Source organism: Petromyzon marinus, chromosome 38 (genome assembly GCF_048934315.1).
Source record: "Petromyzon marinus isolate PM22_M1 ecotype Great Lakes invasive population chromosome 38, UKy_Petmar_22M1.pri1.0, whole genome shotgun sequence".
Classification (NCBI taxonomy): Eukaryota; Metazoa; Chordata; class Hyperoartia; order Petromyzontiformes; family Petromyzontidae; genus Petromyzon; species Petromyzon marinus.
Window position 1 is genome coordinate 2821154 of NC_133704.1, and position 26020 is coordinate 2847173.

General features: G+C 45.7%; 1 protein-coding gene across 10 annotated transcripts in view; it reads left to right on the forward strand.

Annotated features, from left to right (window-relative positions):
- Positions 1 to 257: 257 nt before the first annotated feature.
- AUTS2 (activator of transcription and developmental regulator AUTS2) overlaps positions 258 to 26020 on the forward strand; it is a 259977-nt gene continuing 234214 nt past the window's right edge. For 3 of the 10 annotated variants that reach the window (XM_076072504.1, XM_076072505.1, XM_076072509.1), the window contains exon 1: positions 262 to 1889. In XM_076072504.1, the coding sequence (XP_075928619.1) occupies positions 1350 to 1889 (540 nt within the window). In that variant the 5' untranslated portion in view covers positions 262 to 1349. Of the gene's footprint in view, positions 1890 to 26020 lie in introns of all 10 variants that reach the window. The other 7 variants (XM_076072506.1, XM_076072507.1, XM_076072512.1 and 4 more) reach the window with 5 other exon arrangements.

Genomic DNA, 26020 nt, shown 5'->3' on the forward strand with positions numbered 1-26020 from the left:
TAGGGGTGAGGGAGTAGTGAGGGAGCAGGTGAGGTAGGGGTGAGGGAGTGGTGAGGGAGCGGTGAGGTAGGGGTGAGAGAGTGGTGAGGGAGCGGTGAGGTAGGGGTGAGGGAGTGGTGAGGGAGCGGTGAGGTAGGGGTGAGGGAGCGGTGAGGGAGCGGTGAGGTAGGGGTGAGGGAGTGGTGAGGGAGCGGTGAGGAAGGGATGAGGGAGAGGTGAGGGAGCGGTGAGGGAGCGGTGAGTTAGGAGTGAGGAGCAGTGTTGAAACTGAGGGAGTGATGAGTGAGAAGCAGTGTGTGAGGAAACTGAGGGAGGGAGTGCGTGAGGGGACGGCGCGGAGCCCCGCGCCCTCTGCGCGCACTATTTTCTGTGGAGGCGGGATACGCGCACGGGGCGGAAATGCGTCAAGTGTTTTCACTGCGCCGAGCGCGGCGAAGAGGAGGAGCGCGACTCACCGACGACTCCTCACCCAGCCCCGACTCCTCACCAGAGACTCGCCCGAGCGGTCGCCGAACCCCGCGGCCTGGCCATCACCCCCCGGCTCACCGGGGCATCGCCTCCCTCGGCTCTGCTGCAAGCTCCTGCGCTCGCCTCAATATCCCCTCGCCCGGGCGGCTTCTCCCATCGCTCTCTCCCTCCTCTCTCTCTCTCTCGCCGCGTTCGTCCTCTCCCTCCTCGTGAGGTCTAGTGGTGGGTGGGGGGGGTGTCCGAGACAGGGGTCAGGGACAGAGGTCTAGGACAGGGGTCTGGGAGAGGGGTAAGACACTAGGGTCAGTTACAGGGGCCTGGGACAGGGGTCAGACATAGGGGTCAGGTACAGAGGGCTTGGGCTGGGGTCAGATACAGGAGTCGGACATCGAGGGGTCTGGTCAAGGTCTAAAGCTCTGGGTGTCTCTGGGTTGTCTCGCCCTCGGGGTCAGGGTTCGGGGTCTGGGCTCGGGTCTGCTCGGAAAGGGGGTTCCAGAGAGGGGGTCCTGGAGAAGGGGGTCCCTCCAGGGAGGGCCCCGCGCGGCCCTGGGTCTCCCGGGCCCTGGCTGTGGATGGGGTCTCTGGGGGGGGGAGGGAGACGCGGGGCCGCACGGGTGATGGACGCGCCTCGAGGGCCGCTCGCCGCGGGCGCGACTACGGCTCGGCCCTTTACGGGCAGCGGCCGCTGACGGCTAGGGAAGAGACCTAGCCAGATAAGGTGGTGAGGAGGAGGTGGCGGTGAGAGAAGAGGAATCACAAGAGGAGCAAAAGGAGGAGGCGAGGGAAGCGACGTGGTGAGGAGAAAGAGGAGGTGGTGAGGAGGAGGCTGTGACAGCCATCAGCAGGGATTTCAACATCAGCGGCCGCAGCCATCGGCGTGCATGCGTGGGGCTCGGCGCGGGCACAGCCCGGGGAGGGACGGGCGAGGCACGTCGAGGGGGTCCGCGCGGGGGTCGGCTCGGGGGGCCATGAGCTCCCCGCAGGGCCCCGTCGCCTGCGTGCGGGGGGGCCGGCAGCTGAGCCGCCGCTCCCGCTCGGCCCGAGACCGGGGTCGAGACCGGGGTCGAGACAGAGACAAGGATGCCCGAGACCGGGACAGAGACAAGGACCGAGACAGGGATAAGGAGATGGATCTGTCGGGGCTCGGGAGCCCCAGGAAAAATCGCCCTCCCAAGGCCACGTCTCCCTCCTCGGGCTCGGAGGGCCTTGGGGCCCCTGGCCTACGGCCCCCACCCGGGCCAGGCTCGTCCCGGCCGCCCAAGCGCCGTAAAAGGGCCGAACAGACGGCCCCTCCACCCACGGAAATACTACTACATCACGACAAAGAGGAGAATGAGGAGGAGGATGAAGAGGACGACGAGGAGGAGGACATCATCGATGGCTATGCCATCGTGAGCTTTTCGTCGCTGGATGCGCTGGAGGTAAGGGTTGTGTCTCCGCGTTGCGGGGTCTGGTGGTGGTGCACCTTGTGTTTCCTTTTGAATCAGGGGATGACCCCTTTGAGTAGACGGGTGATCTCTTGGGTAAGGGTATGTATTAGACCTTGAGTAAGGTGGTGGTTCTATCAATGGCATCATGACATGCGTTTCCAGAAGCCCTGCGAAATTGGTTCAAGCAAAGCCCCCGGACTGCCGATGAGACGTTGAATGTTGAAACCGGTCCAAAGGTTGCTTGTGTTTAACCAATGCTGCCGATGGGGTGTACTCCCAGAAAGGTTGATGTGGTTGTGTAAAACATATTTTAAATGTGGAGGGACAAGAAGGAGCCGTGTTGTCCGCTTAGTTATTTCGCTGTTGGCATTGAGCTTTGAAGGAGGAGGTAATAGCGCCCATGTTGCACTGGACACCCTGTTGGGAAGGGCGCCTGTGGGCCCAGATAAACCCCTGTTTCACATCAACTTTAATAATTGAGACCTTACGCAGTGGACATCAGTGAAAAGCAGGGTCATGAGGTTGAACAATGCTCAGAAAAGTTAAACCCCACACAGACACCCTTGTCTCACGTCTCTGCACCGTGTAGGGTTGCTCACTTTGTTAAATCACAAGTGAGTTCCTGCTCAGATGAGAATGAGTATTGTGGCGGTGCTCATAATCGTGTTGCAGCCCTGAGCCAGTGGTGGATGATTCCACGTTCCTATGGCGGGGGCGAGTCTCTCCACGGGACAACCGCCGTTCACAAAGTGGTTACTTCTATCGAACCCCCAACCAGGATTTGAATTCGCAACCTTGTGATTGCGGCCTTCCTGGTCGGCTGTGTAAAATGAAAGCCTACAACAATACAACACGGAGCCGTGTTTACAAAGGCAAACGGTGAGCTGAGTTGTGAACTGTTGTGCCCACCCACCCCCCGAGTGTGCTTAGCTGGTCGCTGTCGAATGTCTGCCCGCGCGGTGTTTGATGACAGCTGTGGCATTTAAACATTTTAACTCGCGGACTTTTTTTTTAAAGTGCCCTCCTCGTTGAAACGGTGGTTGTCGTCGCGGGGTTTTTAGTGGCAGTCGTGGTGCCCCCTCACCACAACCTCTGTTCTTCCTTCATGTGGCCTATGAAGAGCGGCTATTAGAGACCATAAGTTTACTCGTGATTGAGCCGTTCAGCTGTTTTGTCTCAAGAGTTGGTGAATCGTAGGTACACCCACTCGCCCGCCTTCACGTGTATATTTGGGGCAGTGCGAGGTTACATTGGTCAATGGTGTGGATGGAGTTCGTCGCACACGGGAGAGTCATTTTATTTTCCACTTTGTGCACGAGGTGTCTGCAGCGTATGTGGTCAGTGGCCTCTGCTCATCCTGGAAAATGCCCTAGTACTAATTAGTAGGCAGCAATTGGGTACCATGACTGAAATATATTCACTTATAATTGCCAAGTACAGAGTAGACTCCTGTTGTCGCACTTGTGCATCACAGCAAGATGAGGTCGATTCTCCAGGTTTTCTGGTTTCCTCAAAACTGAACCCACACACACGCAGTCACTGGTATTGGCCAAAACATACCTATGCTGAAAGATTACATGAGCGTTACTCAACTGGAATGAAGCACAATAGCATCGCACCCTATTGTGAAAACTTGGCAGGACCCTCCTGAAAAACGGTCTTGAGATTCAGTGTGGCTTTCCTGAGCATTCAAGCTAATAATAGATAATAATGTACACATTTTCAGACCTGGATATCTCTAATCAAGTTTGCAAATGGCCTTCACAAAAACCCAATTTCTGATTTTGTAGAAACCAAATTGTGGCTTATTATTTCGAATTGTTGAACAAGTGTAGAATCCCTTGATTACACATGTAAAACAATACGTTTATTTTTTAAATATTTAAGTAAAACAAATAAGCAGCCAAATACACCTTTACATATTTGTCCCTCTGCATAGAAATCCCAGTGAGCGTCACTCTGCTGATGAGACACTGAATGTTGAAACCAGTCCACAGTAGCCACGTGGCTGATGGGATATGTAAAACAATAACTTTTATTCTGTTATGTCGAGGGACAAATATGTGGAGGGTATTAGATGATTATCTGTTTTGTTTAGGGTTACATTGCCATCAGGAGAGTATATGTTGTTTACATAACAGAATAAAAGACCATTCCCTGTGTGACTTAATCGCTATTGTGCGCAATTTGAAAATCCATGTCAATACAACACCCATTGCATAGATGTGTTGACGCATGCCTAAAGCTTGTATTACTCCGTTCATAAAGCTATTCATGCTAATTCAGTCTCGCCAGTTTTAACATCTTAAACCGTTTATACACAAGCGGACAATGTAACATATCATCACTGACAATATTTACTTGAAAAATCTTTACTCTTTGGTTCTATTCGGTAAAGTCACGTAGGTAAAAAATAAAATAACAAAAAATCATGACGTTTCGGCCACAATACAAGTGGCCTTCATCAGGTGAAGGGACTGGACTGTCCAGAGGACAGCGTTGGAGGTGTCCTCTGGACAGTTCGGTCCCTTCACCTGATGAAGGCCACTTGTGTTGTGGCCAAAACGTCGTGATTTTTTGTTGTTTTATTTTTTACCTACGTGACTTTACCGAATAGAACCACAGAGTATGGATCCTTGCAGTCACGAAAACTTCAAATCTAGAATTTTAAAATCTTGCAGAAGTGTTGCCCATAAATACCTTTAATACCTTATTTATAAACATGAAAGAAAATATTTACATTGACAGTCTGCAAGATGAATGCTTTTGCAAAGTTGCCAATTTCAATGAGACAAATTGGTAAGTACCTTTACAGGTAGTTTAATAACCCCATATCCTAATTACTCAATTTTGTAAACTATTTTTCAAGCTCTAAGTATGTATAAGTACATTTGAATGCCTCTTTTTCATAATGGAATGGAGCCTGTATTCATAATGGTTTCCAATTAGTGTATTTTATCCATGTATTCTATGCAAACAATGACATGTTTACAACAATGGAACATTTTTTTCAGGTGAGACATTTTATCTGCTCACTTTTCAAATAAGGGGAGTGCAGACAGCTGGCAAGGTGTTAAATGTACATACATTTATCTCAATTCCACACAGGTTTTGTCAAAATGTTTCACACTAATTTTTCAACGCAGTCATAGGTCTGAGGTTTGGCACCGACAGTTTCGATGAGGGTTTTTAAAATATATTTTTCATTACCAGTAACCATGTCAAAAAGTAAACCGTAAAGCAAGCAGTTTGCAGGAGTGAACCTTTGCATTTTAAATGAGAAACAGGGGCAAATGTTCCACACGGTGACTTAATCCACCATGCTGTTTGTACGTTTGCGTGTGCCAATAAGCGCAGTGATGACTAAAATTTCACTGGAATGGATTACCGTACCTATTCCTGGCTTTCGGAAATCCTAACAACAGCAGGAGCACAATTGGCAGCTTCGAAGTGTGCATATTTCTTAAAAAAAAATTGTTTTTACAAAAAAAAGTGTTTCCAAGAGAGAAATTACGTGGCACGGTATCATTTACGTCAATCAAGGAGATGGAGAGATGAGATCAGTTTGTGTGCAGGTGCTGGATGGATTATTGCATTGCAGGATTGTAAGAGGCAGTGGCAGCCTGGGGTGGCCGTCATTCAGCAGTGGATTGTTCATGGCTGATGATTATTATCGCAGTAACTACTGTACTCGTGTATATTGAGGCTGTGGGGTCTTGTAGTAGCTTGTACTGAGAGTGCTCAGAGGAGATAAAAGCATGCTTTGGGCGCCAGTATCAAGTTTGTAATCTTATATCAACAAAAGGCTGCTCGGACTTTATACATGAAAGCAAATCCGCCGTACATATTTGAAAAAAATACTGTTATGCAGTAGGCAGAAGCAGCACACAAGATATGTCCATGATAACATGTTTCCAGTGCAATAGAGGACGCTCGAACCTCTATACCACCACCATGATCATCATCATTTATAAGAATCCCTCCAACAAATACCATTTTTTTTTATTCAAGGTGTTGAGCGCAGGGCCCCGTAGGACCAAAACGTCAAGTGGCTAGCAACGAAAAGGACTATCAAAGTTTTCGTATATAAGAGGTGACACGTTTCTTGAATTGAGCAAGGTTATTATAAGAGCCTGAAAAATAGAGACGACGGCAGGGGGAATGTTGAAGTGGAGCAGTGCCAGCAAGGAAGAAGCAGTAAGAGAAAGCACCGTGTGGCCTGCAATGTTGGTGGTGGTGGTGGTGGAATGACCGCGGGTGAAACACTGGGCGGCCGGTGTTGTTGGTTGTGTCCTGCAGTGTGATGGTTGAACAGTGCGAATTGGACGAACAGTCAATCTGGTAGACCGATATATTTAATGATGCTTCATATCAAAAGTGCTGTGTTTTCACGGTCCTACTATTGTATAGCAAGCAGTCAAAGTAATACATCTCGTTGTCATCCCCCCCCATGCCGGTTCTGTGACATGCACTTGCTTTATTATGAAGTGAAGAGTCAATAAAGATTTCTGAAGCCTTACTTGAATGGAACACTGGTGTTCAAGAACATTAACCCATATGCACATGCGTGTAGAGACAACTTGTGGATTTTATGGCTCAATCTGGCCAATTTTAGTAGCCAGACAGTACTTTGATTTGGCAATTTATAGCTGGCTGTGAGCCGCTATGCATTTGCCCATTTCAGTAGCTCGTGCACTGAGTTGCGTTTGTCTAGTTGCCGTGTTTGGGTAAGCTGTACTTTATAACCGTGTCATATTAATGATTTTCACACAGCTTCTTTGTGAAAGTGTAGCATTGTTAGTTGATCGTCTGTAATTGCCAGCACTTTAGGGTGATATATGTCGTAGCTATGTCGCTGCACTGTGCTTTGTCTCCAGGTAGCACGTTTTGTTTTGGTTATTTATAAGACGTAGCTTTGTTTTGTTAGGTCGCCTATGCGGTGTTACAACACGACTGTCCACAACTGTCTTTACTCGCAAATCAATGTCTTTTGTGATTAAAGCGAGGCTTTAATGAGATGTGTGTGTTCACACTAAAATTGCATTAGCTGACTTCACAATAATTATACAAAGCTGAATTTTATTACCCCTAATCATGGTCAATGGCACTTGAAGAATTTAGTTTTTTTGTAGTGGATGGTGTAAGTGATCGTCGTTATTATATTTAAGTGGGCTCGTGTGACCTACTGTGCTGATATGTCTTATTGAATGGTTTTCTTGCAGGTTCAAAACAACAACAGTAATAATACTTAATTTGGTGTGACATTAAAGAGAATAATGTTTACTTTATTGCTTTTAGCTTGTGTTACCATTCACGCTGTAACAGGTTTTTGCAATTGCAATATGCACACATTCAAACGTCAAAGTAAGTTCTGCTCATACATCAACGAGATGGTGCTCACCTTTTATTTACAGCCCTGAGCCCACAGCAGACATTCCACTTTTCTATCATTAGCACGGTTGGCCACGTTCAACGCACATCATCATATAGAGTATATCCCATAGGACAACCACTGTTGACTTCCCCATGACATTGCCATCACTTTACCTCCGGGATGATTGGCCAAGTCACCCCATCCCCCAACCAGGATTTGATCTCTGCAACCTTATAATTTTGAACTCCTCACTCTACCGCTAAGCCACCTGGCTAGATACAGTATTGTTCATAACATGATGCTGGCCACCCTCCCCAGCAGTAGGAACATCAATGCCATATTGACCAAAGAACCAGGGTGAACTGTGATGCCGTCTGGAAAACAAGTTGAATTAAGATTATGCTCCCAGCCAATAACTTGACGTCCACACAGAGATGAGTTATGACTGTGAAGTTTTGCGTAATAACTCCTTGGATCAGTTTTTTTTTTTACACTCTGGGCTGAGCACAGACCCAGAGGCCCAAAATGCCAAATGGGCCAGCAACAAACAGCGCTATCGAAGTTGTAATCAATAAATAGTCAATGTGTTTCTTGAATTGAGTGAGGTTATTTAGAAAAGCTTGGGGAGGAAAAAAAAAGACGATTGGAGGGAATTTTGGAGCAGTGCAAGGGAAGAAGCCGAAAGAGAAGTGTGATTGAACGCAGTGTGGATTTGATGGTTAATGTTTTGCCTGAGGCAGATTTTTAAATGTATTATCTATAGTATTGGTTGCAGTTAATGCTTTAGTAAGCACTGTAGTGGAAGTGCTAGGGAGTGTTGTCCTGTGGTGACAGAAGTACACTGAAACTGGCCAGGTTATAGCTGTGAATGCATACACGTCTGTGCACACAGTAGTCTTCAGATAGCCTGAGGTTTGGCCTTTTGGAAAAGGGGTCTCCGCAAGCTTTAGCAAACAGAGGCATTGACTTGAGATTCAGAGGTATGCACTGTGCGACATCGTACGATTTGCAATGAGGATTTGTCCATTGTGACCTTGCATTGCAGTAACAAAATAAATAAGCAGGTGACACGCCCCCTTATCATATCTGTTCCTCCACATAAAGAAAATAAAGTATTAGTTCGCTATCTCATCAGCCACATGGCCTTCTGGAAGCGCATTTTTTTTCAGAAGCATTTAATGCAAGCAAACTCTGGACCAGTTTCGACATTTAGTGTCTTTATCAGTAAGAGTGAGCCTTGCTTGAGCCAATGCTGGTAAACTGCCAAACGTATTTAGGAAGTGAACTGTGGGAATAGGGAATTTCCACTACTGTCTTAGGGCTGTGAAGGGCAGATGAGCACCGCGTCAGTGCTGATTCGAGCAACAAATCACCTTGTGACTTTTTGGGGATCTTAAGACATAACCCCTTTTTATCGGTGAATACTGCCTATGGAAAGTATTGCTTTTTATCAATTGGCGCATCGCTTGAAACAACTGAACAGTAATTTTAGTCAACTGTTCATCTTTAGTATGACTGCAATGACGCAGTTAACATAGCAAGTACGAGACAGGATTGTGTGTTTGGTATTGCTTTACAAACGCGCGATTGTGTTAATGTCAGTAGTCGGGATTTAATGTTTTGTTCGCAACATATTTCAAGCTTGAAATCTTTATTGCGAGCCTCATATTTGTGTGAAAGAATTCAAATTGGATAATAAAAGCAACTGGGTCCATTTCAGGACATACAGAATTTCAACAAAACGATTACACAACTTAAAATATCTCTGTGACCGAGTTCAAGCGTTTGTGTACCACCACTTTCGGTTCAATGCACACTTATTTTTCAATGTACGTTCTTATCAACAGAGTTTATGAATAATAATGACATCGATGGTACATAACAGATTCACATGCCGTGCCTACCTTTGCAATAACAAAAAAATCCCCATGGTTACTGGTATGCAAACTGAATATTCCTTGAATTCACGGTTTGAGCATGCAATGTACATCCACATCTAACAAATGCCACTTTGGTAATCTGACCTGATAAGCTTTCTTGGCAGTGTGACCCGGATCACCTGGCTGTGTTGGGGCAGTGGCATGGCCCAATGCCACATGTTGCAGAGGTTCGTGGTTCGTGGTTCATGGTTCGAATCCAGTAGGCCGCCATGGTTATTAAGCACTGCAGTTTATTAACCATGAAATACTGCACCGTCTGCTTCACAGGGGATGCTGAAGATCCCCTCATGTTATATTGTTTGCTGGCGGTACGTTCCAAATTGACCAAATTCGAAAAGTCGCCTGGAAATTACTCTTGGGATTACACAACGCAACATCACCACCTACTGTCAAACTACTGCAGACTGTGGCTTTGAAGCACAGTGCCTCCACGATAGTCTTACACTGTAAGAATTACACGAATACCAAATGTACGAATTTATAATTAACATAATTATTAATTACCTAGCCTGGGTATATTTGCCTGAGATCGATCTTGTTTATGTTTGCATGAGACCAGTAGCATTGCCATGCTAGCGAATAACACTCTTGATAAAAAATTTTTTATTAGCACAGTTCTGAGCATATGCCCAAAGGCCTAACACTTCAAGCAGAAACAGCACTGTCAGATCTGTAATAGATCAGAGGTAACAATTTGTTGCATTGATTTTACGAGGTTATTGTAAACGAGCTTGGGAAAAGAGATGGTGTGAGACAATTCCAGCATGGAGAAGTACAAGGTCAGAGTCCTCAAGGTAGTTAAGGTGACCTGCAGTGTGGATGGGGGGATGCATCGGCCCAGTCTGTTAGATCGAGTCCTCAACGTGGGTGGAGGAATCAATGAGTGAAATTCCCGGGAACAATAACCGTGGTAGTCGTGACAGAAGAGTGATAAGTAGGTGACTGATCACTGGTGATTGAGTGACTGGAGTGAATTAGTGAGTGCTTTGTTCATCAATCACTCCAACTGCTCTTTGTTGAACGCTATCGAGTGCAGAGAGGGAGGAACTGGGTGCCCCACCCCAGATATGACGGCAGTATTCCAACTTAGGCCGAATGTGTCCTTTTTTTAGTCGTGGTAATTGTTCGGAGGGTGTATGTGCAGGGTGTATAAAACATGATGATACTGGGACATCATTTTTCAGCAATGACTGAAACGTCGACACTTGTTAATGTTCATGATTGTTTATATTTCCTAATTTTGTTGGAATAATTTCTCCCCCCCCTCCATAAACAAAGCTATTGTTTAATTACCAGGTTCATTATACTACATCATAGTTATTACTTAAATTTGGTATATTACATTCCAGATCAGTTGAATTTAAAATGGTTGGATGTATTTAAAATGATAACATCACTTGCTACCCATCATTAGCCACTTAATGATCTCTCTTTGGTTGGTTTATGTAATGTCCTGCCCGAGGCAGTTCGCAATTACCTTGTGCTATTGACAGCATCATTCTGCTTGCCATTGTTGTATTCATTCATCTGTAGAAGCACATGTTTTTGGCTCAGATAGTCCTCATACCACGATGCCACATAACAGCTGTTCACTTGGCACAGTCATGTGTTTGAATACCATGATTTTCGTGCCATGCAGGGCCTTTTATAGTTGCAAACAACCATTTATTTAAATAATTGAGCTTCTAGCAGTGTTGTTCAGATTGTAGCACAACACTTTATTAGAAAGTTGCATTCTTATTATTGGTCTTGGGACTACTTTATGCTTGATTAGTGTAATAAACGCAGACGAAATTGGATGTAAGCCAAGCATGATGGCTGGGAGTTTTTAACTCTTACCCAAATTGCTGCTAAGACCTCAAAATAGCTTGTGGAAATGTGCGAGCGAGGGTCTTACGCCTTTGTAGAGAGTGGCTCCACTTGTTTGGCAACATGACAGCACATTGCAGAGCTCCTGCTTGAGTCCTTTCTGGCACGAGTGATGTGGGCATATTGCCGAAATACAGTATTTCACCAAGATCAAGTGTGCCCCCTAAATCTTCAGTTGCATGGCAAGGCGTGGGTCAATACACGTTGACGGCTCCAAACATGTGATTAACTAAACTGCGTTTCCAAGTGGCTGGATAAGAAGTGCCCTGGCACCAATTAAACACTATTGCAGAAGTGCCCTGTATGCTGTGAATCTCACAGGGGTGCTTGTGTTCGCCACTGCATGGAACAAAATAAATAAGCAGACAATATGCCCGCTCCCCACATTTGTCTCTACAGAAAATTTTGCTTTAGTAGTTTTTCTTAAACATCCCGTTGGTCACACACACCCTACTGTGAGTGCACAAATTTAGCAGCATTGGTTTTCTCATGCAAGCAAACTCTGGACCGGTGTTCACATTAATTGCCTCTTCAGCAGTCAGGCTTGCTTGAACCAATGCTGGTGAACTGCAAGATGTGTATAGGCAAGGATCTCCTTTGTTAGATATGATCTTAGTTTGACGCAACGCTATACATAATACGCAACACAAAATAATCATTAGTGCATGGAAGTCGGTGAAAAATAACAGTCGTTTGTATGCGGACAAATAATATTTGTAGTTAAGCAAGTGATTCCCATTCGCAGTGCTGATCTCCTGTTTATAGCTATGCAGGAAAAATGGTGAAAATTCCACATTTTTTTGGTGAGGATGAGCTTCCCCACAAAGTGCTACAAAATTTTCAACCCGAGAGGGATGATGGGCTGAGTTAGCCAACCGCCGCTCGCTCTACCGCTGAGCCACCTGGCTGGCCATTTATACGACGCGCATCTTGGGAAAACTGTCGCCATTTCCCTGCTGTTTTGCCCTCACCAAAGACAAATGTATCCGTTGTTGTGTTTGGGGAGGAGCACGCAGTTCCTACCTCGCTGCACTTGATAGAATTCAACGTGAAGAATTCACTACAATCACATGCTCACTCACGCTCAGTCACCTCCTTATAACGTTTCTACTGCTACTGCCATGGTTACTGTTCCCGTGAACTTCAGTCGTTTATTTCTCCACTCTTGTTGAGCACTCGGTCTAGTAGACACCGACTGACTATTTTGTCTCATCCACACTCCGTTCAACCACCACACTGCAGGTCGCAAACATTTCTCGTCTAGCGTTGCACCGCTCCGCTTACGAATTCCTTCCCATTGTCTCTTTTCTTCAAGCTCTTTTTAGTGACCTTGCTCAATTCAATAAATGTGTGAGATCTTATCTATCGCAACCTTTGGTAGTGCTGTTTGTTGCTGGACGATTGATGTGTTGTTCCTCTGGGCATTGGCGCGGCTTCTGTGTACGAAGAATATATCGGGCAATTTGTGCCTAGAAACGTAACTCTGCTTCGCCATGCATGATTGGTAAAATCGTGGATGATTGTGGATAGTATAAATAAAGAGGGCCACGGATAATAACATTTTTCGCGTGGACCCTACAGCTGCCGTGGATTAAAGGAGTCGAGGATAATAGGGCTATGGATAAGGGGAGCTACAATGAGGGCTACTTTCAAGGAGGTCGATTGTTGCTGGGCTTATTGTTGTGATGAAACAAAATAATCACGTTAGAGAATATTTGTAAATCCTCTTACTATATATTGTTGCACAAAACCAGGACCCGCCTGTAAGCGAATATGACTGCCGATGAGACACTGACATGTCAAAACTAGTCAAAAGGTTGATTGCGTTGAACCACAAAACCGCTGGAAATGAATCTCAGACGGCCATATGGGGTGGTGGGATGTCAGAAATATGTTGCTTTATGCGGAGAGACAGATATCAGAAGGGGCCCTTACTATATGCTTATTTATTTGTTTCGTGATGATCGTGCCACTTATGCGCATGGCTTGTTCACTGGTTAAATGAGAACACAGCTGATGTTAATTATTTGTATTACTAGACCCTGCCCACGAAATGTCGCGGTTCCTCCAAAAGTCTCTCCTCTCCCCACTCCCCACCATCAATCTCGCCCACGGCAGCCCCCCCCCCGCCACGCTGCACTCCCCACCCCGTCTCGCACTGTACGCCCTCCCGATCCTCATGTCTCTGCCGCTGCTGAACAGTGACGTTCAGGAATATATTTCGTGACAATTGGCAAAAAACCGTCTCAACGAGGATCCGCCACCTCGGCCACATACTTCCTCATTTGGGCCAAAGGCCCCAATAACTTCACAGTACCGCCAAGTGAAGTTCAACACGGCAATGCCCGTGCCACCAGATCTCGATTACAAAGCAAGTCCTGCCATCTGAACACAGAAAGCAAACCCCTCGTGGGGTGACTTTCAGTGTGTGTGTGAGTACGTGGGGTGATTGGGCGAGTTGCTGGGTGACTTTGAGTGGGTGAGTACGTGGGGTGATTGGGTGAGTTACTGGATGACTTTGAGTGGGTGAGTACGTGGGGTGATTGGGTGAGTTACTGGATGACTTTGAGTGGGTGAGTACGTGGGGTGATCGGGTGTGTTACCGGGTGACTTTGAGTGGGTGAGTACGTGGGGTGATTCGGTGAGTTACTGGGTGACTTTGAGTAGGTGAGTACGTGGGGTCATTGGGTGAGTTACCGGGTGACTTTGAGTGGATGTGTGAGTACGTGGGGTGATTGGGTGAGTTACTGGGTGACTTTGAGTGGGTGAGTACGTGGAGTGATTGGGTGAGTTACTGGGTGACTTTGAGTGGGTGAGTACATGGGGTGATTGGGTGAGTTACCGGGTGACTTTGAGTGGATGTGTGAGTACGTGGGGTGATTGGGTGAGTTACTGGATGATTTTGAGTGGGTGAGTACGTGGGGTGATTGGTTGGTTACTGGATGACTTTGAGTGGGTGAGTACGTGGGGTGATTGGTTGGTTACTGGGTGACTTTGAGTGGGTGAGTACGTGGGGTGATTAAGTGAGTTACTGGGTGACTTTGAGTGGGTGAGTACGTGGGGTGATTGGGTGAGTTACTGGATGACTTTGAGTGGGTGAGTACGTGGGGTGATCGGGTGAGTTACCAGGTGACTTTGAGTGGGTGAGTACGTGGGGTAATTGGATGAGTTACTGGGTGACTTTGAGTAGGTGAGTACGTGGGGTGATTGGGTGAGTTACCGGGTGACTTTGAGTGGGTGAGTACGTGGGGTGATTGGGCGAGTTGCTGGGTGACTTTGAGTGGGTGAGTACGTGGGGTGATTGGGTGAGTTACTGGATGACTTTGAGTGGGTGAGTACGTGGGGTGATTGGGTGAGTTACTGGATGACTTTGAGTGGGTGAGTACGTGGGGTGATCGGGTGTGTTACCGGGTGACTTTGAGTGGGTGAGTACGTGGGGTGATTCGGTGAGTTACTGGGTGACTTTGAGTAGGTGAGTACGTGGGGTCATTGGGTGAGTTACCGGGTGACTTTGAGTGGATGTGTGAGTACGTGGGGTGATTGGGTGAGTTACTGGGTGACTTTGAGTGGGTGAGTACGTGGAGTGATTGGGTGAGTTACTGGGTGACTTTGAGTGGGTGAGTACATGGGGTGATTGGGTGAGTTACCGGGTGACTTTGAGTGGATGTGTGAGTACGTGGGGTGATTGGGTGAGTTACTGGATGATTTTGAGTGGGTGAGTACGTGGGGTGATTGGTTGGTTACTGGATGACTTTGAGTGGGTGAGTACGTGGGGTGATTGGTTGGTTACTGGGTGACTTTGAGTGGGTGAGTACGTGGGGTGATTAAGTGAGTTACTGGGTGACTTTGAGTGGGTGAGTACGTGGGGTGATTGGGTGAGTTACTGGATGACTTTGAGTGGGTGAGTACGTGGGGTGATCGGGTGAGTTACCAGGTGACTTTGAGTGGGTGAGTACGTGGGGTAATTGGATGAGTTACTGGGTGACTTTGAGTAGGTGAGTACGTGGGGTGATTGGGTGAGTTACCGGGTGACTTTGAGTGGGTGAGTACGTGGGGTGATTGGGCGAGTTGCTGGGTGACTTTGAGTGGGTGAGTACGTGGGGTGATTGGGTGAGTTACTGGATGACTTTGAGTGGGCGAGTACGTGGGGTGATTGGGTGAGTTACTGGATGACTTTGAGTGGGTGAGTACGTGGGGTGATCGGGTGTGTTACCGGGTGACTTTGAGTGGGTGAGTACGTGGGGTGATTCGGTGAGTTACTGGGTGACTTTGAGTAGGTGAGTACGTGGGGTCATTGGGTGAGTTACCGGGTGACTTTGAGTGGATGTGTGAGTACGTGGGGTGATTGGGTGAGTTACTGGGTGACTTTGAGTGGGTGAGTACGTGGAGTGATTGGGTGAGTTACTGGGTGACTTTGAGTGGGTGAGTACATGGGGTGATTGGGTGAGTTACCGGGTGACTTTGAGTGGATGTGTGAGTACGTGGGGTGATTGGGTGAGTTACTGGATGATTTTGAGTGGGTGAGTACGTGGGGTGATTGGTTGGTTACTGGATGACTTTGAGTGGGTGAGTACGTGGGGTGATTGGTTGGTTACTGGGTGACTTTGAGTGGGTGAGTACGTGGGGTGATTAAGTGAGTTACTGGGTGACTTTGAGTGGGTGAGTACGTGGGGTGATTGGGTGAGTTACTGGATGACTTTGAGTGGGTGAGTACGTGGGGTGATCGGGTGAGTTACCAGGTGACTTTGAGTGGGTGAGTACGTGGGGTGATTGGATGAGTTACTGGGTGACTTTGAGTAGGTGAGTACGTGGGGTGATTGGGTGAGTTACCGGGTGACTTTGAGTGGGTGAGTACGTGGGGTGATTGGGTGAGTTACTGGGTGACTTTGAGTGGGTGAGTACGTGGGGTGATTGGGTGAGTTACTGGGTGACTTTGAGTGGGTGAGTACATGGGGTGATTGGGTGAGTTACTGGATGACTTTGAGTGGGTGAGTACGTGGGGTGATCGGGTGTGTTACCGGGTGACTTTGAGTGGGTGAGTACGTGGGGTGATTCGGTGAGTTACTGGGTGACTTTGAGTAGGTGAGTACGTGGGGTCATTGGGTGAGTTACCGGGTGACTTTGAGTGGATGTGTGAGTACGTGGGGTGATTGGGTGAGTTACTGGGTGACTTTGAGTGGGTGAGTACGTGGAGTGATTGGGTGAGTTACTGGGTGACTTTGAGTGGGTGAGTACATGGGGTGATTGGGTGAGTTACCGGGTGACTTTGAGTGGATGAGTACGTGGGGTGATTAAGTGAGTTACTGGGTGACTTTGAGTGGGTGAGTACGTGGGGTGATTGGGTGAGTTACTGGATGACTTTGAGTGGGTGAGTACGTGGGGTGATCGGGTGAGTTACCAGGTGACTTTGAGTGGGTGAGTACGTGGGGTGATTGGATGAGTTACTGGGTGACTTTGAGTAGGTGAGTACGTGGGGTGATTGGGTGAGTTACCGGGTGACTTTGAGTGGATGTGTGAGTACGTGGGGTGATTGGGTGAGTTACTGGGTGACTTTGAGTGGGTGAGTACGTGGAGTGATTGGGTGAGTTACTGGGTTACTTTGAGTGGGTGAGTACGTGGGGTGATTGGGTGAGTTACTGGGTGACTTTGAGTGGGTGTGAGTACGTGGGGTGATTGGGTAAGTTACCGGGTGACTTTTAGTGGATGTGTGAGTACGTGGGGTGATTGGGTGAGTTACTGGGTGACTTTGAGTGGGTGAGTACGTGGGGTGATTGGGTGAGTTACTGGGTGACTTTGAGTGGGTGTGTGAGTACGTGGGGTGATTGGGCGAGTTACTGGGTGACTTTGAGTGGGTGTGTGAGTACGTGGGGTGATTGGGCGAGTTACTGGGTGACTTTGAGTGGATGTGTGAGTACGTGGGGTGATTGGGCGAGTTACTGGGTGACTTTGAGTGGGTGTGTGAGTACGTGGGGTGATTGGGTGAGTTACTGGGTGACTTTGAGTGGATGTGTGAGCACGTGGGGTGATTGGGTGAGTTACCGGGTGACTTTGAGTGGGTGATTACGTGGGGTGATTGAGTGAGCTACTGGGTAACTTGGAAAATGTATGAATGAGTGAACCGGGTACAGTACATGAGCGCAAGTGGTACTTTTGTGATCTTGTAAATGCCCCAGAGTGTTTATGAGAGAGCCATATAAAGAGTGCACCACACTAGTATATTTCCTAAGTGTCATAACAGTATAGTTGAAAACAGGATATTATACACTAGCTTGTTTGCCCGTCCTAGGACGGAAGCTGCAATAATTACGAAAAAATTGAGCTGAGTATAATTGTATCTTGTGTAAATTTAATGGCAGTGAATCTTGCACGAAAGTATGTCATCAAAACTTCACTGCAGCACTGTATTAATGGTAGTGAATCTGGCACAAAACGAAGTCATAAAACACTTCACTTCATGTCACTGTAGCAGTGTATTAATGCCAGTGATTCTTGCACAAAACTACGTCATAAAACGCCACTCACTCACTTCATATATTAACTGACCTTCAATTTGTTAAAATTCACTGCTCTGCTACTTTATTCTCTTGTGCTTTCGGTCGCTGGGGTTGAAATAAATTGGAATTCGATACAATATCTGGAAAATCACTGAGAAATGTCTATTTTACCATAATGTATAAGCATAAATTAGACTTGCCTTTTGTCTCAACTGCTGAAGAAATAAAGACACCAAATCCACTTTATTGCTACGTGTAATTATTTATTAGATTCACTTTCAATAAAGAAACGTGAAGCTTAAAGCGAATTTGCAAAAAAAAAATATTTCCGCTCGACCTTTTGCGTGAGTGTAAAAATCCACCCGCTCATGAATATTAATGACGGCGGGGGGTGCGGCATGTGGAGTGACGTTATGCGCGTTACACACAAACAGACATTCTTGGCTCATAGTAATAATTTTTTTATCGGCATTTCTACCTGCCAACATCCTTTTTATACACACATCGACATTTGGCAAGGAAAGGCTGATGGTACATAACTGACTATGCAGCCCTTTTGTTTGTATGTCTGCTGGCATTGCTTATAAAGTATATCACAACGACCGTGTGTTTAGTGGCACAGGAACAGCTCAAGAAATTACAGTTCTTTACAGTCCAGTGTTGCACTCTGTCATCTTGGAGTTCACACACGATGTGCACGACTCATTGATTTAAACACATTGCTATTATGGAAAAGAATTGTAGTGCTTCGTATATTAATCTACACTGATATCAAAGTGTCTGATCATAACAGTGATATTTGGTGTTAAGGCTTGTAGCTGTCACTGAGATATTACATTTTTTTCCTGAAGCAATTCTGCGGGCGCCGTGTGTGTGTGTAGTTAGGCTCTGACGTGGAGTGTCAGTCGGTTAAAGGGTTTGAAATGCGATGCATTAAGGTTTATAGCCGGTCATTATCGCAGTCGTCTTTGTGTTCCATTGACGTACAATTCAGGAGGAGAGGTGTGTGCTGTTCAGTGCTCTCTATTCCAAGAAAGGAATAAAACACATTAAGCTGGAAAGATTAAAGTCTTGTGCTTTCCTTTTCATTGCAACTCATTCTTTGATCATCTGATCCATGGATCCTATTGTTCGTTGGGAAACTGTAGGATGAAATTCCAACTGTCGCTTAACATCACGAAAGATATAGTGACCATGTGTATTTTTTTGAGTGTTAGTTATTTTTTGAATGCTAACAATGCATGTTATTACAATAGTGCCTCCCTACGCAGTATACGCAGTGTGTTCTGTGAAATGTTCCCTGCGTTCTAAATTGGAAAGGAATTCAAGCGCGTGACATTCTCTCACAATACAATGGGCCACATCCACAGCTTCGTCGTCGTTGAGGAGCTCAGCTCTCCGATCTTACATTTACAAGCGAATGTAATCTCTCGCCCCTCCCACTTCGCTTATGACCCTTGGGCTACACCCATCTCAATCCTTTAAAACACCCTGCCTCAGCAGCGCTCCCGCTATATTTTTTTACTGCCTCAGTAGCTCTCCCGCTATCATTTTCACCTGATGACGATTGCTTGTGTTGCAATAGAAACGTCGTGATATTTTATTATAAAAAAAATTATATCTACGTGGTTTTACCGAAAGACCCAAAGAATATGAATTCCTGCAGTCACGAAAGCTTTAAGTCAAGATTAAAGGTTTGTGCACAAATATATGTAATCAGATATGCAAGCATCAAACGAAAAACTACTCTTCACATACATATTAAAGAATGGTACAAATAATAGTCTGAGAGGATGTGGACCTTTTGGAGGGTTGAAATTAGTTTATGTGCAGGTGCCGGATGCATTGCTGCATCACAGTATCATAAGAGGTGGCAATTGGGGTGGCCGATATATGGGGATCATTTACTTTTATTTGTATGTGTGTGGGTGATTTGTCTAACTTTCTTGTACTTTACACTACTATCGTGTTTTTGTATTGTTTGTTGTTACGTTGTTACTGGCCCTGATTGGACATCTTTGAAAAAGAGCTTTATAGCTCATTGAATTACCCCAGTATAAATTAATAATCTGATTGTGGATTGATCATGTGTCGATGATGACCATAGTTGCGTTGTAAATGTACGAACGCTCATTCGTAGAGTCGTACAAACATCCCAATGTATAGGACCACAGTTTGGCCAATTGTTGTCGGCTGGTTCTGGCTGTTTCCATGCCTGTCTGTGGTTTCCTCTTGCCTCCCGTTGCAACAACAACAACAGCGAAATCTGTGGACGTTGTGGTTCCTACAGAAGTTTTGAGATATGCATTATTTGTGAATGACGATATAATCCAATTGAGTATTTGGCAGTTGAAACATGTTGAGCTTTGGAATCGTTGACCAATACCATTTACATTGTATGTCTTTTTGAACGTGCTTTCGGAGCAAACTAATGCAGAACCAGGGGGGGGGGATCCAAATACGAGCTCCAAACAGAGAGGCGCCCGTGTAGGGATTTAGAACCCTTCTTGCTGAGGTACAAGGCGTTTCTGCCGCACCACTAGTTCATATAACATATAACATCGTTGATATTAAATGATTGGCTTTTGTTCAAATGCTGGACTGTTGCATGTAATGATGCGCTAGACGGGATGTGTATTTAGACATACTGAATGCGTAATGCCCTATGTTTGTTTGGCGTGAGGCTGTCACGTTGACGATGGTGAACAGCTGCGCGGATCGTGAGATTTAGCTGAGCGCTTGTTGTTTTGTTGCTTTAATTTTATTTTCAATGGAGCCCCAGTTCTAAATGTTTTAAACGTTACCGCCGGTTGTTTGTGCGAGCACGTTTTGTCAACGTCAACGCTTTATATGCGTCGGTGTCCACGCATTAGGGGCGCTAGATTACGTTTAATGTATCAAACATGAAGTCAATAATAAAAATGAATCCGTACTATATGTTTTTTTTTTAACGTGCTATTGTGTTGATGTGCGCTGATGCTCTCTGAAAATGTAAAAAAAAAGATAATTAACGTTAAAACAGAGTAACGGAAAGTAAAACGGGAGTGAGAGACAGGGCTACAGGGAGCTAAAAAAAACCACATGGCCCCCTTCCTGTGCCTGTGTTTGCATGTAGGTGTGTGCGCACGTGCGTGTGTGCGTGCACTGCAAGCCACGTGCTCTAGGTGGCATTGGAGGCTGACCTTTTTGTTGTTGTTGTTTACAAACATTTGAAATGTTAAGCAAAATCAAAACGTCTCGGGAATCAACGCACGATGTTTATGGGAAGAGTACCTATGGCAATAGTTAAACAAAAAGTAGCGATCAGGAGGAGACTGATCGCCCCGGTGGGTGAGAGAGTGACTGGAGTGAATCCGTGAGTATCGGACCATCAATTAAAGTACTCTGGTAGCGTTAGCTTGGATTCTATAAAGTACAGTTAGGCAGGAACTGAGTACTGCACCCCATAAATGACGACACGATTGTAACTTAGATCGAATTTGTGTTTTGCCTAAGTCGGAGTGATTTCCTGCACAAACGAGCATTTAGGCGTTGGCCGTGTCTTGTTTACAGCCCTGAGCCAGATGTGGAAATCCCACATCCCTTACGATTGGGATGAGTCTATCCATAGGACGGCCACTGGTCACATCCCCACATCGTGGTACTCATTGGGGTGTGGTTGCGCGTTCACCGTTTTGTGACAGAGGTTCACTGCTCGAATGCAGCAACCACCACCCCGTTATCAAACCCGCAGTGATAATTATCACTGCGGGTTTGATAACCACAACAATAATAATAATGCGACACGCCGTCTGCTTCACAGTGGACGTTAGAGGTCTCCAGATGTCGTTTGCAAGAGCAGGGCACCGAGTGCTGATGTCAGATCCTGAGCGCAAGGTGCTGTGCCCTGCCAGGTGAGATGCCGAGGTGGCAGTGGAGTACAGCACCTGAAGATGTGCCAAGTGCATTAATAAAAGCCGCTCTCTCAGCCTTGTATGCAGACCACCAGCTCAAAATAATTGAACGCGTGGCCAAATTGTTGTTTGCGAGACCGCAAACTCAAAGGGGTTGAGAAAATGCGGCCTTCCAAAGACGAGCGGTGACACTAAGACAGTTGTGGACACCGGTTTTTGTCTTCATTGGAGGTGGCAGTGGAGGTGGCAGTGGAGGAGGGTGGTGGCCACTGGTGGCAGTGGAGCTTCGGCCATTTGCTCCTGGAAATCTGCTGTGTGTGCTGCCTCGTAGTTTCCTGTCGTAGGCGCACACTGTAGCCCAAGGAAGTACACGATTGATGTTTTGTTCTCTTGTACTTTCCGAGTAAGGGCCATGTTTACAAATGCGCAGAAGTACTTACACAAAGTGTCCTTTGTACGTTCCGTCAGCGTTCTTGGATGAGATTACTGTTTGAAGGAAGAATCTGATATGCAGGACTTTCCAAAATTACTCTGTATATTTATAACTTCGGAACACGATAAGTGAAGACTTCCCTTTCAATCATTTGCTAATTAACACGTTCATTACACAATACGGAACTGAAGTGTGTGTGTATACTGATAACTTGTTATGATTTGAGTTTATAACACCTTTGCCTGGGGGATGTTAGTGGCCATAAAACTAAAACAAATGCTCTATTAGATGTAACTTTAGATAACAATCCATTACTAATAAACTACTGGAAACAATGGTGCATAAAGCTGATTTATTGTATTTAGCCAAGGAGTATTTATCCAAAGGATAATGAATCAAATAAATGAAACAAATTATTTTGTGATATTGCCTTGGCAGGCATAATAACAAAAACTCAACACATTTGTTCATATCACTATGGCCTTAAATGGGAACAATATACAGCTTACATAGCATTTGTTCAAATCTTCTGGCCATAAACATTCCCTACAGGCAACATAGATCAGTGTGCTATGAAGGAACATTGCCTGACATGTTGCCTATTATAAATATGTTCTCCTCTTAAGGCCACAGTGGTATTGACGAATGTGTTGAGTTCATGTAAATGAAAGTGTTCATAGAAAAACATCTGATGGTGTGATCTCAGGAATGAAAAATACCCCCATGAAAGAGTAGTCTCAGTGTTCTATTTCCGAGATGCAGTGTGGTTTCAGGCAGAGACAATGACAGCGGTTTTCATCTGACAATGTGTGTTTTCACTGTGGGTGGCATGAGCTGATTAGAGTCATTCATCCGACAATGACAAGTGGCTGCTGTACTATAACCTAGCCCGGCAACAGCAACGCTCTCTGTCATTTTGACATTATAAGAGAGCCTGCCAGTATTTCTGTAACTTGCCTTACCATAGTGGCTTAGCATTTTTTTTCCATTTGAAGAATGAATGATTGGTCCTCATGCTGAGTTGTCTGATAGATGCCAGTGTTTTCTTTCACTTTTATTTTGTTGCTTTTTTTGCTATAAATTGTAAGCGGTTGTTTTTCTCTCTTTCCCTGATTTCTATTTTGCTTTATTGTTTGTACTTTGTATGTTTATTGTTCTTGTTATTTTGGTGACCCAGATCACTTGAAAATTAGACTCCTAAAGCCTCTTGAGATTTCCCTTTACACAAATACACGCTTGAAGCTCAAAATGGCAAGACGTGGCTCTGGTTCGTACAATGCAGCAGCTATTTGAATATGCCCAAAGAATGATTATCAAATCACATTTTTGCATAACGAATTCTAAAATGTTTAAAAAAAAAACAACTATTGAAAATTAAACATGAGCACAACATGTATAGATTTTCGCAGCCGACATTATGATGCAGCTTAACAGTGTGGGGAGTTGGCATGTTAAGCGCTTACACACTTGGTTATTTAATTTGTTTGGCTGTGTCGGGTGATGGAGGGTCTGAAGAACACAAATTTGGTGAGATCATTACGTGGCTTGACCCAAACATCAATTATAAATTGTCATAACTGTTAGTTAAACGAGGGCATTGTGCGATTGTGTAACCTAATTAATAATTAGTTAGTGCCGTACTTACGCATTTAAAACGTTCGGTATTGGTCCAAGGTTTTACAGAATTTATTAATTTCAGATATGTAATTAATAATCCCCTTAACGCTTTACAAAAAGCGCAATTAATACAAGCCCTCGCTCATGTGTTTCAGCACCACGTTGGCCACTGATGGTTCAGAAAAAAAGTCATCAGACATGCGCTTAACTGCCAAGTCGACAGAATAGCCTCAAGGCCAGTTTGCGGTGCACTTTATAAATACAGTGCGTCGGTCTGTTTTTTGAAGGTATGCGTACAAAGTGTTTGACAATTTGCCAAGCGTTTTACACGAGAGGCCACGCTTAGAGTAACAATTTTTTTTTTAGCAATTTCAGTGTTCCCTTTATTGCCTGTTTTATTGCATGCAATGTGTTCACAATTTATTTGACTCAATTATGCTTCTGTCTGTCGTATTGCAATGAATTATTTTTGTCATGTAAGCACGGCGTGGAGATGCAGCGTAGGCCTCCGCTGACATTGCCGTTCACTGCAAGACGTTAGCTTGTGAGAGAGTCACATTGGCACACTTGCAAAAAAACATGGGCCAGATGTTTGGAGCGTATAACACTCCAAGTGGCTTCCTGAAAGTAAGCTGGCTGGAACTTGCCGATGTGGTTTAAATTACCGCCACGGCATCTCCAGACTTCTGGTTTTTGAGCTGCCAGAAAGTGTCTGTTGTTGTTGGATATTAGTTCTAACAGCACGCTGTTAAGACAGCGGACGCTTAAACAACTTGTGTCTATTCGTAATTAAATGCACGTGTTCTGCCTTTAAAGACGGCTTAAAACAAATACGCCCCCCCCCTCCCCCCGTCTCTGATGGCAAACACAAAACCGTTATATGTGCAGAAGAAATACTGAAGTGTGCAATTTTTTGCCATGGCCATGTCACAATTGAGAATTTTGTGACTAGTATGCTGCTTGCAAGGTTTGTAGATTTTACAAAATCCTTGCTTAATACTCTATTTATTCACAGAGTTGTTGTGCATAGGCCAAAAGTCCCAAAGACGTAAAGCGGTGAGCAACAACCGGCACTTACCAAAGTTGTATTAGGTCAAAGTTAATGCATTTCCTGAATTGAGCCGAGGTAATTGCGACAGCTTGGGATAAGTGACGATGGGAGGGAGTTCCAAAGTGGAGCAGTGCGAGGGAAGATGCAAAAAGAGAAGCGTTGTGATCTGCAGTATGGTGAGTGAGTGTTGTTGTGACCTGCGGTGTAGTGAGTGAGTGGGTGAGTGTGTTGTTGTGACCTGCGGTGTAGTGAGTGAGTGGGTGTGTTGTTGTGACCTGCGGCATGGTGAGTGAGTGGGTGAGTGTGTTGTTGTGACCTGCGGCATGGTGAGTGAGTGGGTGGGTGAGTGAGTGTGTTGTGATATGCGGTGTGGTGAGTGAGTGGGTGGGTGAGTGAGTGAGTTGTTGTGACCTGCAACGTGTGGGGGTTGAACACAGTGTGGAAGAGACAAAACAGTCGGTGTCTGGTAGACCGAGCCCTCAACATGCGTGGAGGAATCGGTGAATGGTATTCACAGGAACAGTGATCATGGAAGCAGCAATAGCAGAGTGATAATGCAAGTAGAGTGGCAATGCAAGCATTTTGAATTAGCGCATCCGTATTTGGTTATATGTAAACAGTCTTGTGAATGCTACAGATTTTTACCCGTGAAATTTCTTAGCATTACATGGAGTTGCAAAAGAAGCGTTTAGACCTGCAGTACGTGGCGGATGATGTAACATTCCGTGTTTACAATTTTCTTCACAGCTTTTTCTTTCCACTTTTCGATACAATCTTTACTCATAAATTCATGCTGTTTTGTCTGACAGCAGTGAGGATTCGGTCCACCAGAGATGACTGTTTCACCTCATCCACACGGTTTCAGTCACCACCGCTGCAGGTCACAAACAGCACGCTCACCGACTCTGGGCACTCGTTCACCCGCTCACTCACTCGCTCGCAACACCGTAGGTCACAACACTTCTCTGTCTGCTTCTCCCGCGCACCGCTGCACTTTGGAATTCCCTCCCATCATCTCGTTTTCTCAAGCTCGTGTAATAATAACCTTTGCTGTATCAAAAAAAGACCTGTTCACTCTTGAGCTATCACAGCTGTGAGAATCCTGTTCGCTGCCGGCTGCATTGACGTTTTGAGCCTTGGGCCTGCGCTTAGCAACTGATCCTTATGGCGGTACCTCGGGGTACCAAATGATACAAAATGGTCGAGGCAATTAAATATTGTGTTTCTGGGACACTATTTTTTCCAGGGGTGTACCTAACTCCGCGACTGGGGTACCAATCAATCCGAAATCAGTGCTACTCCGCTATGTCGAAACGCAGCGAGGACAATTGCGCTGAAACCCTGAAAGCTCGTATGCACTATAGTGCATCGTGTACAGCTCGTCGAGATGAGTCGAGTGCCGCATCGCCGACCATCAACAGACTAAAAATAACTGCATCGCGGACATTATG